Genomic DNA, 15,153 nt, shown 5'->3' on the forward strand with positions numbered 1-15,153 from the left:
ACACACACACACACACACACACACACACACACACACACACACACACACAAAGGCTCACTGGAGGGTTTGACTTTGTGTCTTGTTTTTTTTTAAAGCTGTTTCTTCAAGGTTCAGGACTCTGCATGGATTTCTGCTTCCAGTCATGAAGTAAGTCTGTTTGAGAATCATACTGTCACCTCATGTACTGTTTACCTACTTGTGGGAAATCGGACTTGCGGGACAGGTTTCAAGATTGTCACTTTACATATGTAAACTGCTTTTTCTCACTCAGTGTGTTGCTTCGTTATAGGTTAGGCTTTAGTCTGAACATCTGCACGTTTTAACTGTCCCACACAGCTTGTCCCACTGAAGGTGAAGGAGAGGCCTGTTGCGCGTTGAGACTCGGAGGAGGGGATCTGGCATCCATGGAGTCCAATCTATCCTGCCTGTCTTCCCTGAAAGAAGACAGCGATCCGGTTTACATCCAGCCACACTACAAAGAGTCCTACCGCCTGGCCATTTATGCCCTGCTGTGTGGAGGCAAAGAGGCCTACGAGGAGTTCCTCCGAGCCGAGCAGATCAGCCACTTTCTGTCAGAGGAAGAGATTCTGTTCATCTTTGACAATGCAGAGTTACCGGTTGAGGAGGAGGACGACCCCTCGGAGGGGAAACGGGTCACGGACGAGGCCGGCCCCTCCACCTACTTCCCCACCGAGTCGGACGAGGAGGTGCCCGACCTGGACCTGGGCTGGCCCGAGGTGTCCCTGGAGAGCGAGGACACCAGCATCAGCCTGCTGTTCAACCCGCCCCGGCAAAACACGCCGACCATCAAAGAAGTGATTCGCAAACAGATCCAGGAGGCGAGCCAGGTGAGAACACAATACTGTTGAATACTTGGAATAAACACTGTGAGAGGTGACGTCAGAGTCATGTAATCCATCGAGGGGGACCAATGGCACCGATTCATCTGCCTGTCTTTGGTGCACATGCTTCACACTGAGGACAATAGTGTTTAATAACACACAATGGAAGGTGTTGCTCTGCACAGAAGAAAATACACATCACGCTACATATTTCTCTGCATACGCAGCACATTGTAGGCCTCGTTTACTGAGGTGTAAGTAGTACTACCACATTCTAAAAATACCCCGTCACAATTAAAATGACTCATTATGCAGAATGGTTTCTTTCAAAGTCCAGTTTGTCAACATGAAGCCAATTAAAGGTACTTTGTAGTGGGTAGATTAGTAGTGTAGTACTACCCCATGTCATGAAAACATATATGTTTTTTTAAGTAAAGAAGCTCATATAAATGTATAGCGGAGTGAAAAGTACATTTGCTGTATTTTAGTGGAGGAGAAGTATAAAGCAGCATAAAGTGTAAATACTCATACAGTACAAGTATAAAGGTGAAGACGTCATAGAGCAGCGTCTCTCTGAGCAGAGGAGTCTCCCTCAGTGAGCTGTCAGCCGAGCTTCTCCTTCAGCAGTGATGTGATGGTGAAGGAGCCAGAAGTTCATCTGCGTTTCCCTCACTCAGTCATGAGCTTAGTGACAGAGAGAAAACCTTTTGTTTTCATTTTATTTTCAAAAAATCATTTTGTCTGTAATTTCCTTCTTTTTCTATTTTTTTTTTTTAAACCAGGAAATTCCTGCATTTTAGTTTCCAAGGTGCTCCATTCAAATGAAAACATGCAGAAACACATCACACGGTCTGAATAGATGCACGTCATCTGACTCAGTCCTCATGTAAGAGCCTGTGCAGCTCTCCAGGTCCTGCAGTCGCTCACTCATGGTGGTAAAATGATAATTACACGTTTATTAAGTATGATATCTGAGTGCTTCTACCACCATTAGACAGCTGTTATTGGACAGCAGATTTAGGTAAACTACATATATATATATATATATATATATATATATATATATATATATATATGTACAACATTCACTAGTTGTACAGAAAGCTGAGCAGCAGAAGTCATTTTGTGAAGAGAACGTGAGAGAGAACTGTGACTTTCAGCTGGCAGAGTACCGACTAGCAGGAGAAAGTAAGCACCTCAGGGCGAGTTAGTCATACCTCCTGTTCAAAGAATAGACGATGGAACATCTTACCACTACAGGAGGTACATTCAATAGAACAGGCTGCACGTTACTCTGCACACTGAGCTGTGATTAGAGTGTGAAAAGGTTAACGCAAAGGCCACTTCACTTTCACACACATGACATTAATCAGCCAACGTGTCTCTGCTTGAATGTTTCTCTGCACGTTGTGACGACGACCGGAGCTGAAACGAATAGTTCAGATATACAGCAGGGCGTGTGTGTGTGTGTGTGTGTGTGTGTGTGTGTGAGTGTGCAGGAGGTGAGCTTTCCCTCCACAGAGATCCAGCAGCTGAAAATGATTGATGAAATGCGTGCAGTGATGTGCACAGTTCAATGTATTCATGGATTGTAAACAATGATTAAAACTCGGTACGATCATCATTTAAGCACATACAAAAACAAAATCTGACTTCTGACATGATTTTAATGGAGCTTTTCTTTTTTGCAAAGAGAACCACTCCTCTTTTGATTTATCTATCTGATGCAACATGTCTGATTAAGGATTTACCTCGTAAAGATTTATATCTGCAGGAAGGATGAGTTAACTCTTTCACAACATGGTTAGCCTTCCTCTTCTTCTGCTGCAGAAGTATTTTTCAATCTGTTTTGAAAGGCGAGGAATCTCGAGGAATCTGGACTTTAAAATTTTTTTTAAATGTTTTAAAATAGATTTTCTTGGTAGAACTTTTGTATTGTACCTGTCACTTATATAATAACCAAATAATTTAAATAACTTTTGAATCTTTGGGACTGCATGATGTCTCTGTATTCAAAGCTTTCCCAAATCTTTATCATGTCTCCAGGTTATTGCCGTTGCGATGGACGTCTTCACTGACGTGGACATTTTCAAAGAGATCGTCACTGCCACGCTGAGGGGAGTGGTGGTCTACATCCTGCTGGATGATTCCCAGTTCAAGAGCTTCCTCACCATGACACAGAGGGTGGGCATCAACGTCCAAGACCTCAAGGTGAGGAAAACACAACATGGCCGAATCCCAAATCTCCACACTCGCAGGACTTAAAGGGCTGTTGCTGTCAGGTCGTCAACTGTTTGACGACTCTGTCGCAGACGTTTTGAGCCCTTCATGAGCACTTTCTGTTAGTCCGCATTTCTGCAAACATTGCTTGAGGGAATTACCCACAATCCATAGCGTCCATCCGACGCTAAAGACAGCCTAAGTCTGGTTTAGTGAAACAATATTCTATTTTCACACATTAAAAGCAGTGAAGTGGGACCGAAGTGTCTTTTGGAAGAAATATTCTGACAAAGCTCAGAGAAAATCTATTGAAAGTGTATTTTAGAGTCTCACTTTGGAGCAATGGGCTCAAACTATGACACATGTGTTACATGGTGTGACGGCATCACAACCCACACATTTGTTTTTTATGTTAAAATCGTTGTTCCAACAGAACAACAACTTTGGTGAAGGTTGAAAACGAAAAGCCTTTCAAAATAAATGTCAGTGTCAGTTGAATTTTATTTTAAAGGTGGCCCCACCACCATGACAGTTTTCTGTTCCTAAATCCAAATAGATTTCTCTCATTCTCAATAACAGCTGACATACCTTACAAAAATGTACTTGTTGTTGTTGGAAGCATCATGCATGGGCGGTGTCTGCGTTTCATTAAATCAACAATCCTCTACCAAACAAACACAGACGTAAATTCACCTGAGAGTAAAACGTGTTCTTCTTTTCCTGCAGAATGACGTTTGTGCTCATTCAAAATCTGATTTTAAGTGGTGGACCAACGAGTACCATTTGTGACGTCACAAATAGTTTGGAAGTCAATTCGTGGTCCAACTTGCAACTCGTACGAGTGTGATGTAGAAACTGGAAGAGACTTTGCAGTGAAGTAGGAGACGTCTAATGTCCAGCAGGACAACTTGAAATCAACACAATTTGCATATTCACGTTATTGTTCCAAGCAGACTGTTTGTATATATGTCTTATTACATGTCTGGCTTATAACATAAACAAACAGTCTCTTTAGGTTATAACTTCTACACATAGTCATTTTTTCATTTTACAAGTTTTCAGAAATGTCCTGTTTAAATATGTAAATGAGGCATTATCTTATTAAATATGTGCCAATTTGCATACATTTACAGAACATAAACGGACATAAAGCAGACATAAATATATATATATATTTATATAAATCTACAGATGTAAATAGACAAAGTAGTAAAATGAACATACTGAAAGAAGACATGAGAAGCAAAATCTCAAAATTGAAAAGCAATGTTACCTGATTTTAAAGGAACCCTGTGGATATTTTGTCCACTCTTTGAGCTGTGGATCAACATTTTTATGAGGTTCCTCACATTGTGACGTTCTGGCCAGTGGTCACGTGCTACTCCACTGATCTACAGATGGTATAATGTGCCAAGAAACAGCAATGAGCCAAAACAAAAGGCAGCAAAGAAGACTAAATAAAATGGATGAAAACAATAATAGACTTAAAATAGTTTTTTTTCTTTTTTAAACAGCCTTTTTGCATATGTCTCATGCGCAGGGAAAATGTTTTTGTCAGACCTCAAAGTTGCACACAATGTGAGAAACATGTTATTTTACCCCTTAAAACAGAATAAAGCCTAAATTCACTCCATTCATTTCCCTCAGTCATCCAAGTGAGAACTTGTGAGCAACATGAGCAACCTTTATCGACTCCCTCTTGTCTAATTCTAAATAATTCGTCTTTCATCTGATATGAAATATGAAGGAGGATTTTAAGATTTAGATATTACTGCGTAGGGTTTGATGTTGATTACTTCCTGTCTAGTCAACAAAATGGACAGAGAGAGAAGCCACAATGTACCACACATAAAATGTACAACTTGTTAAATCCATCTTCCCGCTCCTCCGCCAGTATTTTGGTATATTCGTAGTCCACCAGTGTTTCCTGCCGGAGGAAGCTTCGCCTCTGGCATTGACCTTTCTTCTATTGGCAGGAGCCTTTTAGTGGATTAAGTCTGACATTAGCTCCACACACCTGTCATTCACCAGCATTCCCCAGCCTGTCATTACCAGGCGAGGCGACTGCGGCAGCCGCAGGACAGATCTGTCAGCGTGGCTGGATGTTCCTGTTAGACAGCATCGGGACGATGTTTCGACAGTCCAAACAACAGCGAGTGAGTCAGAGTGAACACAGTGGCGGCTTTCAGATCCAATTGCTTAGCCGGTAGCCACATAAAAAAAAACCTTACTCGGAGAAGCTGACACACAGGTTTGGTCATGTTGAGGATCACAAAGGGTGTGTGTGGAGATTTCTGAACCTGGTGTTTTAATCTGAGACTGATGTTTGTTTGTGTTGGATACGTTTTAGATTCCTAAAGCTAACCGGTTGGTCAGTGAGTACAAACACTGTTCAAACATAGAAATAGAATATGAATTAGAATCAACAGGATGGACAGAGCGGCGGCCATTTTTATGTGTACTGAAGAGCGACAACTTTGTTTGGGTCATTTTCTGTAACCAGTGTAGCATTAAAGCGAGCGAGCGAGCCAGATCTATGTTTATTATGCTACACAAGTTTTGTACATCAAATACGTGTGTTTTCTCTCAACTGTTTTAGGAGCCGTTCAGATATTTCACTGTTTACTTCTTATAAATTTGTGGTTATTTTTCTCATAAATTCTGACTTTATTTCTCTGAATGTTATCCTCCTCCTCCTGCTCTGTATCCATTTTTTTTTTTACATACAATGGCCCTAATACGCCGTTGTACTGACACCACTCATTGTCTGCTGAATGAAAGTGTAAATAGGAAACTGTTTGGCCTATCAAGTTAAAAAGTGATAATATGTCAATGTTGTGTCCACAACTTGTTTCTGCTGCCCCCAAGTGGCCAAAAACATGTTATGCAGGTGCACATAAAAACACGTTTACTGATTTAAAAACACAAAAGTTGACTTGTTTCTTTTTTCTGGTTCTAACCTTGTGACTCCGTTTGTTTGTTTTCTCCACCAGAACATCCGTGTTCGGACGGTTCATGGGCAGCAGTATCAGTGTCAGTCCGGGGTGAAGTTTCGAGGAGATTTGGAGCAAAGATTTCTTCTGGTGGACTGCCGAACAGTGTTGTATGGAACATACAGGTGAGTCAGTCATACAAGTACAGTCAACAATAAAATCAAAACAGAGGCCGTTATTTATTCTTGAGTCCACCTGTCAGGCTCAATACCTCAAATTCTCCTGATTTATTTTAAGGCAATTTGGTGCCACTTTGTTTTGTCGTTCATCTGTGGTTTTGGCGAGGTGCACTAATAAAGCAGTTGCAATGCGTCCCGCAATTCCTGCAAGAAAGTTGCAGAGTTGTTCATCATCATCATCATCTCTGCTGGCTCTCTGATGACTGAATTTTCCTTTTCAGCTACACGTGGTCGTTTGAGAAGATGAACCTCAGCATGGCGCTGGTGATCACCGGTCAGCTGGTCGGCTCTTATGACGAGGAGTTTCGCAGACTGTACGCTCGCTCTACAGTTCCTACCATCCTGTCCAGGGAGAGGTTATCTGTAAAGTACCTGAGAGACACTGTGGTCCTACAGAGCCCCAAGTCCAGCCAGCTCGCCCTCCACCAACTTCACATGCGACCCAGAGTGACGCACGGCATGAGGAGCGCTCAGGGCGACAGGTTCAACAACGCCGCCGTCATGAACCGGGGCCTGAGCGTGCAGGAGAGGCTGAATCAGTCTCACTGTTTCGACATGGGGAATTTGCTGCGGGGACACAGCTATGGCGGAGAACTGCAGAAGTTAAACTCCCTGACTCAGCTGAGGATGGGGACCAAGGACATCGGAGTCCCTTTCGCTCCGGAGAAGACGGGACCTAACCCGAGGGGGGGCGGCGACTTGCTGCTACCAAACTTGTCTCAGCACCACCTCAGGCACCAGACTCGCTACGGAGCGGACCAGAATCTGATCCCGTTCAACTCTGAAACCTCCCTCCACAGGTGGAAGATGGACACGTACTTTAACGACAGCGAAGTGCCTCTAGATGCATCGTGTGACGCGATAATGGCAATGACATCTCCGTATAGCAGTCACACAGGCTTAAACGATCATCAGTCGCAGCTGATTCACAACAGGCCAAGGGACATCAAGTTCAGGATGGAGGAAATGAGGCAGAAGAGGCTCAGTCTGCAGGAGTACACCAATCACAAGCAGAGCCAAGAGTCCTTGAGGTCTGTGTATCAGACTCTGGAAAGACCTAAATATAAGCGGGGTCTGGACATGAGGCAGAGTGTGGCAGAAGTAGAGCCAAAAGCGCAAAACGAGTACAGCCTGGAACCGGCCAACCCCAAAGACAGTGAGCCAAGTAAGGAAGTCGACAAAAGAGAGCAAACTCTCACCGATGGCCAGCGCTCTGCCTCCTACTACGACGTTGCAATGGCTCCAGATCGCAGGACAACGCAGACATACGACTGGCACGAGCCTCTCTCCAGGACGACCTCCGCTGCTGATTTCGAAATGACACTGAACGATCCATTGCTCAAGCTCTCTCATCTGCAGCCCAGCGGTCTCCAACACCCAAGAGCGATGGAGTCCTTGACTGAGATCCCAGAAGAGAAAGGAGAGGGCTCACGCGTCAACAGTTCGGACTCGGCTGTATTCAAAGACGGATGTGAGGAGATTTGCAAAGACGAGAAAGCTGTTCCAAAGGAGAACTCTGTTAAATCCAGCGTACCTGCAGAATCACAGCTCAAGGGTCAAGCCGGAGGAAGCCTCGGCTCTACAGGAAAGGCAGCCAACAGCTCAGGCTCAGCTGCTCCACGGGAGAGAAAGAAATCAACATCCAATGAGGTACAAACTGTCCCCAAAATCTTAAACCCTTCTGCAGGATCTCAGCACTCACTGGAAGCTAAGAGTGGTCACGCGGACAAAAAGAAAGCACAGCACCAGGAGCCGCCCCTTCAAAGAAAGAGTTCCCTGAGGATGAAAGTATCTTCCATGCTTTCACAAGACGAAAAGAAAGCGCACAAGAAAGACGAGAAGTCCCTCCAAAGAAAGGCGTCGCTGAGATCGCAGAGCTCCTCGGTGTCGAGCCAAACTCGCAGAGCGGACTATTCGCAGGCACCCGCGGCAGAGCAAACGACCAAGAAAGGTCAATCGGCGAGCACCTCCAGGTCACAGAGCTCTCTCAGCGGCCCGTCGGAGACGGAGAGGCAGAAGTCTCCGTTCCCGAGATTATCTCCTCAGCGCTCAAGCAAAAAAAAGCCGCCGAGCCCCGCTGGGGAGCAGGAGCAAGGCTCGAGGAGCGCTTTGGACGTCAAGGGAGCGACCGTCTATCCCACCAGGAAAGAGAGGAAAGTCTACAGTCGATTCGAGTATTTGCTTAACAATGAAAGTCTTCCTCTGGATAAATTGAGCGTGTCGCCCTCGGAGAGAGACGGACGCTCCTCCCTGAACAAGCATGCCTCTATGGATCAGACACAAAGTGCGACTGACAACAAACTCGGACGATTCATACAGCGAGTAGGAAATCTAATAGGCAAGAACAAGTAGAGCCGCAGGACGAGAAGACGGCTGTCACACTGTAGTTTATTTTGACTCAATCACACACACACACACCGTCCTGCTCACTAGAGCACCAAATGGGGATTAATCCGCTACTAAAAATAGTCCACAATAAATCCACTACTTGCTCCTGTTTGTCTGATGAAAACCACAGTGACCTACTGTTTTAGGAAATTACTGAGACCTTTATTTAAATATGAAACTATGTATTTTGACCATGCTTTTTTAAAAAACTATCTATAATAGGAAGAAATGGATTGGAAACACCATTGACATCATTGTTGGTTTTTGCACTTTTCATTTAATTTGTTGAACATAAAACCAAAAAAAAGTAATATCACCAACCTTATCCTTTCATGTACTTTTGCATTGTCTCATTTGTGAAATATAGTTTTTGTAACACGGCTTGATGTTGTACATTTTCTCATGTTTTGACGACTTTGACACATGGAGGATATTCATGTGTGAAGCATGTGTGGCTGTAACACGGAGAAATGAAGATGTAAACATACAATATAACCACGTTGACTAAACGGAAATGTAGCCTTAAAACCAAGAGTTCACTGGGACCAATGAACTCTTGGTATTTGTTTTAATGTGACTCTCGATTAATAACTTTATCACCGTAAACAGGTTTTATTGGTCCTATAGTGATGTAATAGTCTCTTTGAAGGTTGATCACAGTGAAGTCTGTTGACTTCAATGCATGAAGCAGCACTAGCCTTCATTCTCTAACACCTGGGCACATGAAAGGGGGATTGTCTGCATAATAGGAAGTTACCACTAGGGGTAGTAAACTCAATGTTGGATAAAACAGCAGTATAGAAAACAATCACACCTCATGGTAGGCCTGTCACGTTAACTCCTTTTGTTGTGCAATATATTGTCCCCGTTGTAATTGCGATGAGCGATATTATTGTAATTTTTAACACCATTTTACACCCCAGATATAATGATGATAATATAGCATAATAATGCCGGTATACCCTTAAAAATAACAATGAACTTTTCATTTTTAAATATATTCAGACTTTGGAATTATAAAAATGATTAAAATATCCAAAATGAATAAAACATGAATGAAATAAAAACCACACAACCAAAACAATAAATCAAATGGTCTGTTGGCCTCGGTAAACAAAAATGTTGGGCCATGTCTGGGAAATGCCAAGTCTAAAATGTTGGAGACATTCTTATGTAAATAAACACACACAGCACACAATAAAGTCTCTTGTGTCCTATTTTGTGAAGAGATGGAAAGTTTAGCTGAGAAACGCTTGTATACAAAAGGACCTCTCTCAGACTACAGAGTCACAAGACTTAAGATCAGCAGCCACACCAGCGGCCTCAAGAGGATGTAATTATCATTAAACTCCAGAAAGTAAAAAACACTGACAAGATTAAAGACGGAAAGACAATTTCTTTGCATTAGTGAAACAGCATATTGTAGCTTTGTTCTCTAAAACACTTTAATATATTTAAGTAATTGACAACAAAACTTCTTTGCACATTGAGGGTGTATACCTTTATTTTGAAATAACTGAAAAATATCTACAATCCGTATGATAATAATCCTGCAAATGTGGGACTAATAAAGTATCAACATAATATATAAAATAAAAAGCTATTCAAGCTGGTTTTCATGCTTTTATTTGTGTGGAAGTGTGTTTCTCATGTTATAAAACAGAGAGGGTTTCTAGATGAAATACTCCAGACACTTGTTCCTCTCATCGTCCAGTTCTTGAGTCTCAATCTCAAACTTTTTCATGGCGATGAAATACTGAATGAACGGCTCTCCGAGGGTGCTGCGGATGACGTGGTCCTCCCCCAACGCCTCCAGAGCGTCGTCGAGCTTCACGGGAACGGCGAAGTCCTTCTGCTGACAGGGGGCTCTGTTCAGACCGCCGTCAAAGTTCAGGTTCCTCCTGATGCCGTCCAGTCCCGCGGCCACAGTAGCGGCCAGCACGATGTAAGGGTTGGCCATGGCTGAGCCCAGCTTGTTGTCGATGTGCGTCTCCCTCCCGCCGTGACACTTGATGTTGAAGGAGCTGCTGTTGTCGTTGCAGCCGCATGTGGCGTACAGCATTCGCTTGGGGTCTTTGATCGTCTTGGCCATGTGGCTCCGGCAGCTCAGGCCGGGCGACATCAGGCAGCTCAGGGCAGCAGAGTGGGTGAGGAGCCCGGCCAGCCATTTCCTGCCGATCTCAGATAGCTCGCCAGCTTTCTCCCCGTTGAGAAAGAGGCTTCGTCGCCCATTTGCGTCCCACAAGCTGTGAGAGAGCACCCCAGCGTTGTACAGCCCATCGTCGGTGAAGAAGCTGGCAATGTAGCTGTGTTTTCGAGCCATCTCTTTGATGCCGGTGCGGAAGGTGAAGGCGCTGTCTGCCGCGGCGATCCCAAACTCTGGCCTCAGGTTGATCTCCATCTGGCCGGGCCCGCTTGCGGACGCGATGCTGTCTATGTCTGCGCCCATGCAGTACATGCTCTCCACCAGCTGCTGGAAGAAAGGCAGGTCGTGGTTGCCGAGCAGGGTGGTGGCCGGGAACAGGAGGGTCTTTGGTCCGATCCGGTCCGGCGATCCGAGGACGCAGCACTCATAGGTGAAGGACGAGTGCAGGGAGAACCCAAGGCTTTGGAGCTGGCCGAGGAGCTGCTTGGCGATGAGACGAGGCGAAGTGCGGAGGGGGCTTCCTGTCACCGTGCAGGGGTCGCAGACGACCCGGGCGGTCTGCTCGGCCCAGGGTAAGACCCTGAAGGTCGACAGATCAGGGATCAGAAGGATGTCACTGCTGAAGTTGGCGGTGCTGGCGTTGTCCACTTCGTTGCTGTTAGGACTCAGGGTCAGCTCCAAGTAGTTTCTCGGCATCGGTACCCCATACACCGCTTTCTCCTGTGGATGCAATGTTTGCATTGAAGCATTAATTTAACATTTTTTTGGAAATATACCCTTTTTGAGACTAAAGGCCTTCACACAAATGAACGAAACAAAAACACCATGGATAGATAGATAGATGGATGGATGGATGGAAGGACGGACAGATAGATGGACAGATAGATGGACAGATAAAGAGGTGAGGTGATTACGTGGAAGAAGCGGACAGGCACTGTCTTGGACCTGGACACCCCGTGGAGGTCGGTGGCCTCAAAGCGGACAAAGTTGATGTTTTCTCTGGCGATCTGCTGCTTGATCTGCTCCATGGCTGCAATGAACGTCTGGTTCCCAAAGATCTCAACAGTCTCGTGTCCGTTATCTGTAGAAGAGTCCATCCCATGTTTAGTATTTCTAAAACTCAAAGCCCCAGTGGCATCAAGAGCTGATATTTGCTTATTGCGGATATATATATATCTGTGTCTATGTCGACCAATAATAACTTGCAGTTTAGCAATGCCAAACTGGGTTTGAAAAAATGTAGAACCAATGTCCCCAGTACAGAGTTCGTCCAACAGAAAGCACTGATGAATTGAATTTTACAGCATAAAATCTCTTGCTCAGGACATATCTTGGTCACAGTTAAATTAATAATAAGTACGAAGATTGCCCAACATATTGCTACTATATATTTTTTGTTTATTGCCGAATAATACATGAGTATCTGCCTCAAAAATCCAGTATTGGTTGGGCTGTAATACTGTGGGCAGAGAAAACAAAACTCAAAATAGGCAACAAACCATAGATCCAAATAAACCTAACGATTAAGGAGTCTCTTGGGGATGAAAATAAGTTTTGAACCTTCAGCTGGAGATCAAGTTAACTCTACAAAACTGACAAATCAATTAAAAAGACCACAAGTAAAAGAAATTATATATTTTTTAGGTTTAATTTAAGAAGTCAATTTCCATCAATAACTGTATCCAGGTTCAGTCCAGTTTAAAACAGGAACTGGAATGAGACAAAGATGGAGACAAGAGCATCTTTAACGTATGTCCTCACAGAACTGAAGCTATATTTACTCTATTTGCTCTATATTTACTCTATAAGAGAAGATATGTTTTAAACTACATCTGGGATAAACTTGTCTTTTAACCAGAGATTCACCAACCTGTACGAGGAGCTCCAGTCTCTCCCCAGGATCCGTCGCTTGCATATGTGTTGTCCCTAACTCCAGGCTGCCTATTTGTGTTGTTATCGGACCTGACTGAGCTGGATGAATCCACGGCGGAAGGCTGCTGAATAGATGTGCCTTCTCTGGACCTGGGCCCCCTTCTGGAAGCCTCAGACTGGGGTTTGAAGGTGCTGAACGTCCTGTTGGGGTTCCCATCGTCCTGTCGAGCGTCGGGCCTTCCACCACCACCACCACCTCCAGCGCTGCTGCTGCTGCTTCCATGCAGGTACGTGTAAGGACTCCCTGGCTTCACGTTGTCTCTTCCCCGGATGCTGAGCAGAGGACTGTCCCTCAGGAGGGTCTTCAGCTCCTCCATGGTCTGCCGGGGGACGCCCGAATCACCGTAGGACACGCCGGTTTGAGAGGACGGCTCTGTGGTCCAATCCTCCCCGATGGCAGGTTCTTCCATCCTGGGATCATCAACTGGCTCTGGGGCCCTGTGAGGCAGGGGGCCGATGGCGATCACAGTGGGGACGTCTGGAGGTAAAGGAGTGCTGGTGGGAGAGTGGACGATGGATGGACCTCCTCTTCTGCTGCCCCAATCCACCCGAGGTACATTTTTCCCCGTCACCCTCACCCCCTTCCTGGTGCCCTGCAGGCTCATCCTTGTGCCATCTATTTGGTCTTTGCTTCTACTCTGGAATAACAAAAGAAAAGTGTGTTAAGAGCTGGTCAAGTTTGCATGAAGAGTGTGAGCATTCACATTAAAAAGGCACAACCAAAAGTCAAATAAAAACAAACAATATATCTGAAGCCAAAGCTGCTGTATCTAGTCACACCTTTGTGCTGAAGATACAAAAGAGGAAGTTAGATGTGGAGTTGTTACCTTGAAATCTTCCGAGTCATTCATGTCTTTGTTTGGATTCTTTCATGAACTGTGATTTGGAATTTGATAGCCTTCCTGTGAAGGCAGAGCTTCACTCGCACATGAATCTTTATAGACAATTGGTTCAATGGTGACGGATTGGAAAATTCTCTTTGCCCCCTGCACCCCCCCAACACCCACGGGAGTCCGGCTGGAAACTGGCAGCGGCCGGCCTGCTGGTGGACTCGGAGCTGCCGCTGCTCTGACCTCATTGGCTGCCCGCGAGGACAATTCAGAGTTGCTTTTGTGTCGTTGCAGAGTGAAACTGCAGAGCTCAGCGGCTCTGCTCGTGCTTCCAGAAAGATATGGGAGCAAAGTATTTATTCCAGAGAGATGAAACCGCACGACTACGAGGACCAGACAATGGCTCCGGTCTATGTTGTTTATCCTCGTGGAATTACATTTTCTACAAGACAATTTCACCAAAAGGGTCCATTCTGTTCTTGATTGTTCTATCGTATTGCACAGTCTTCATCAGGAAGTTTAAATCTCAAAGTTTAAGCCAACGTGAGTGAGAAGTCCTTTAGGCTCTCAGAAAAATGCATGACGACTGACTAAACTCCATCTGATGATGAAGAAGTGAAACATAATATATATTATGTTAATTATACATAATGAAATTAAGTTCAAGAGCATCACAAACCGCAGCCTCAAAAATGATCATAGAGGCAAATCAACACCTCGTTAAAACAAAAGGGTTATCAAGAGGTCAGTGAGTCATTAATAAAGGGTCCCGGGGTTCTTTTAAAATAGGCCAACATACAGTAACAGACTGCACATATACCTATGGGTTTATCTTTAATAAAGAGTTCATAAAACATGTTTTCGAGTCAGATACTCAGCAGCTCTTTTCCAGAAGTGGCTGAAAGATTTTAAAACAAAACAGATATGAGGTAATGCTGAAAGCAGATGAACGCCCTGAACAAAGGATCGGTAACTTTGTTTTACAGTAATTTCCGTTTGGAGCTAATTATGCAGAAATCAGAATTCCCTCAAAAGAGAACAGCTTCCTTGAAAGCCAAATGAATATTCATGTACTATTCCCTCATAACTGGAAGCTCCGATATCTTCATGTATGTTGAATGAGCTCTGTGCATTTATAGCTGACGAATAGACTCTCCAGGTTATCCTGCAGCTAACTGGAACTGATCTATTGGAGGTGAATATACTAAAGGACCACTGTCTCTATTAACCTACACACACATCTCTCCAGGAGCCTTTTGGGAAGATAAAAAAGTCAAGTGTTACCAAAGGACTTTTTTTTACAACCCAGAAGTTTGTTGCTGATGTATTAGCAACATAAATCAATTATTTATTAATCTTTAATGAAGTCATAATTTACAACTTACAACTGTAAGAAATGCCTTATTGGAAAGCGGTTCCAATATAATTCAAGTTTTACTTGAAATTCCTTAAATACTTTTATATATTTAGCAAACTACCACTGCTGCTAGTATTCTCCTCATACTACTACATTTGCTTTGCCTCTATTACAATTCCCCTTCTGAATCGGCTTCCGTCTTCTACTTCTGTGCGCTGCTACAGGCATTATACAGTTATTATATATTTATTATACAGTTATTATAT

The 15,153-nt window shown here is 44.1% G+C and overlaps 2 protein-coding genes across 2 annotated transcripts; one reads left to right on the forward strand and one right to left on the reverse strand.

The window, feature by feature from the left end:
* Nucleotides 1–39: 39 nt before the first annotated feature.
* On the forward strand, nucleotides 40–9,005 carry LOC116399742 (uncharacterized). Its single transcript, XM_031877125.1, has 5 exons — nucleotides 40–147; nucleotides 337–848; nucleotides 2,889–3,053; nucleotides 6,056–6,180; nucleotides 6,456–9,005. Exons 2-5 carry the CDS (start codon nucleotides 405–407, stop codon nucleotides 8,584–8,586), a joined length of 2,865 nt encoding a protein of 954 aa, XP_031732985.1. The 5' UTR covers nucleotides 40–147; nucleotides 337–404; the 3' UTR covers nucleotides 8,587–9,005.
* A 1,231-nt stretch (nucleotides 9,006–10,236) lies between these two features.
* Nucleotides 10,237–13,595, reverse strand: lgsn (lengsin, lens protein with glutamine synthetase domain). Its single transcript, XM_031877137.1, has 4 exons — nucleotides 13,528–13,595; nucleotides 12,639–13,338; nucleotides 11,683–11,849; nucleotides 10,237–11,488 (listed from the first exon to the last, which is right to left on the reverse strand). Exons 1-4 carry the CDS (start codon nucleotides 13,549–13,551, stop codon nucleotides 10,295–10,297), a joined length of 2,085 nt encoding a protein of 694 aa, XP_031732997.1. The 5' UTR covers nucleotides 13,552–13,595; the 3' UTR covers nucleotides 10,237–10,294.
* Nucleotides 13,596–15,153: the final 1,558 nt, after the last annotated feature.

This window comes from Anarrhichthys ocellatus, unplaced genomic scaffold, assembly GCF_004355925.1.
Source record: "Anarrhichthys ocellatus isolate YVR2014 unplaced genomic scaffold, GSC_Weel_1.0 scaffold126, whole genome shotgun sequence".
Lineage (NCBI taxonomy): Eukaryota > Metazoa > Chordata > Actinopteri > Perciformes > Anarhichadidae > Anarrhichthys > Anarrhichthys ocellatus.

What these genes read in the sequence shown, in the direction of transcription:
- lgsn (XM_031877137.1), bottom strand. Translation starts at nt 13,551, where the DNA reads ATGAATGACTCGGAAGATTTCAAG. An exon ending in ATGACTCGGAAGATTTCAAG is followed by an intron (nt 13,339 to 13,527) that starts GTAACAACTCCA and finishes TTGTTATTCCAG; the next exon opens with AGTAGAAGCAAAGACCAAAT. An exon ending in TGCCTGTCCGCTTCTTCCAC is followed by an intron (nt 11,489 to 11,682) that starts GTAATCACCTCA and finishes TTGCATCCACAG; the next exon opens with GAGAAAGCGGTGTATGGGGT.
- LOC116399742 (XM_031877125.1), top strand. Translation starts at nt 405, where the DNA reads ATGGAGTCCAATCTATCCTGCCTGTCTTCCCTGAAAGAAGACAGCGAT. An exon ending in AGATCCAGGAGGCGAGCCAG is followed by an intron (nt 849 to 2,888) that starts GTGAGAACACAA and finishes TCATGTCTCCAG; the next exon opens with GTTATTGCCGTTGCGATGGA. An exon ending in TCAACGTCCAAGACCTCAAG is followed by an intron (nt 3,054 to 6,055) that starts GTGAGGAAAACA and finishes TTTCTCCACCAG; the next exon opens with AACATCCGTGTTCGGACGGT.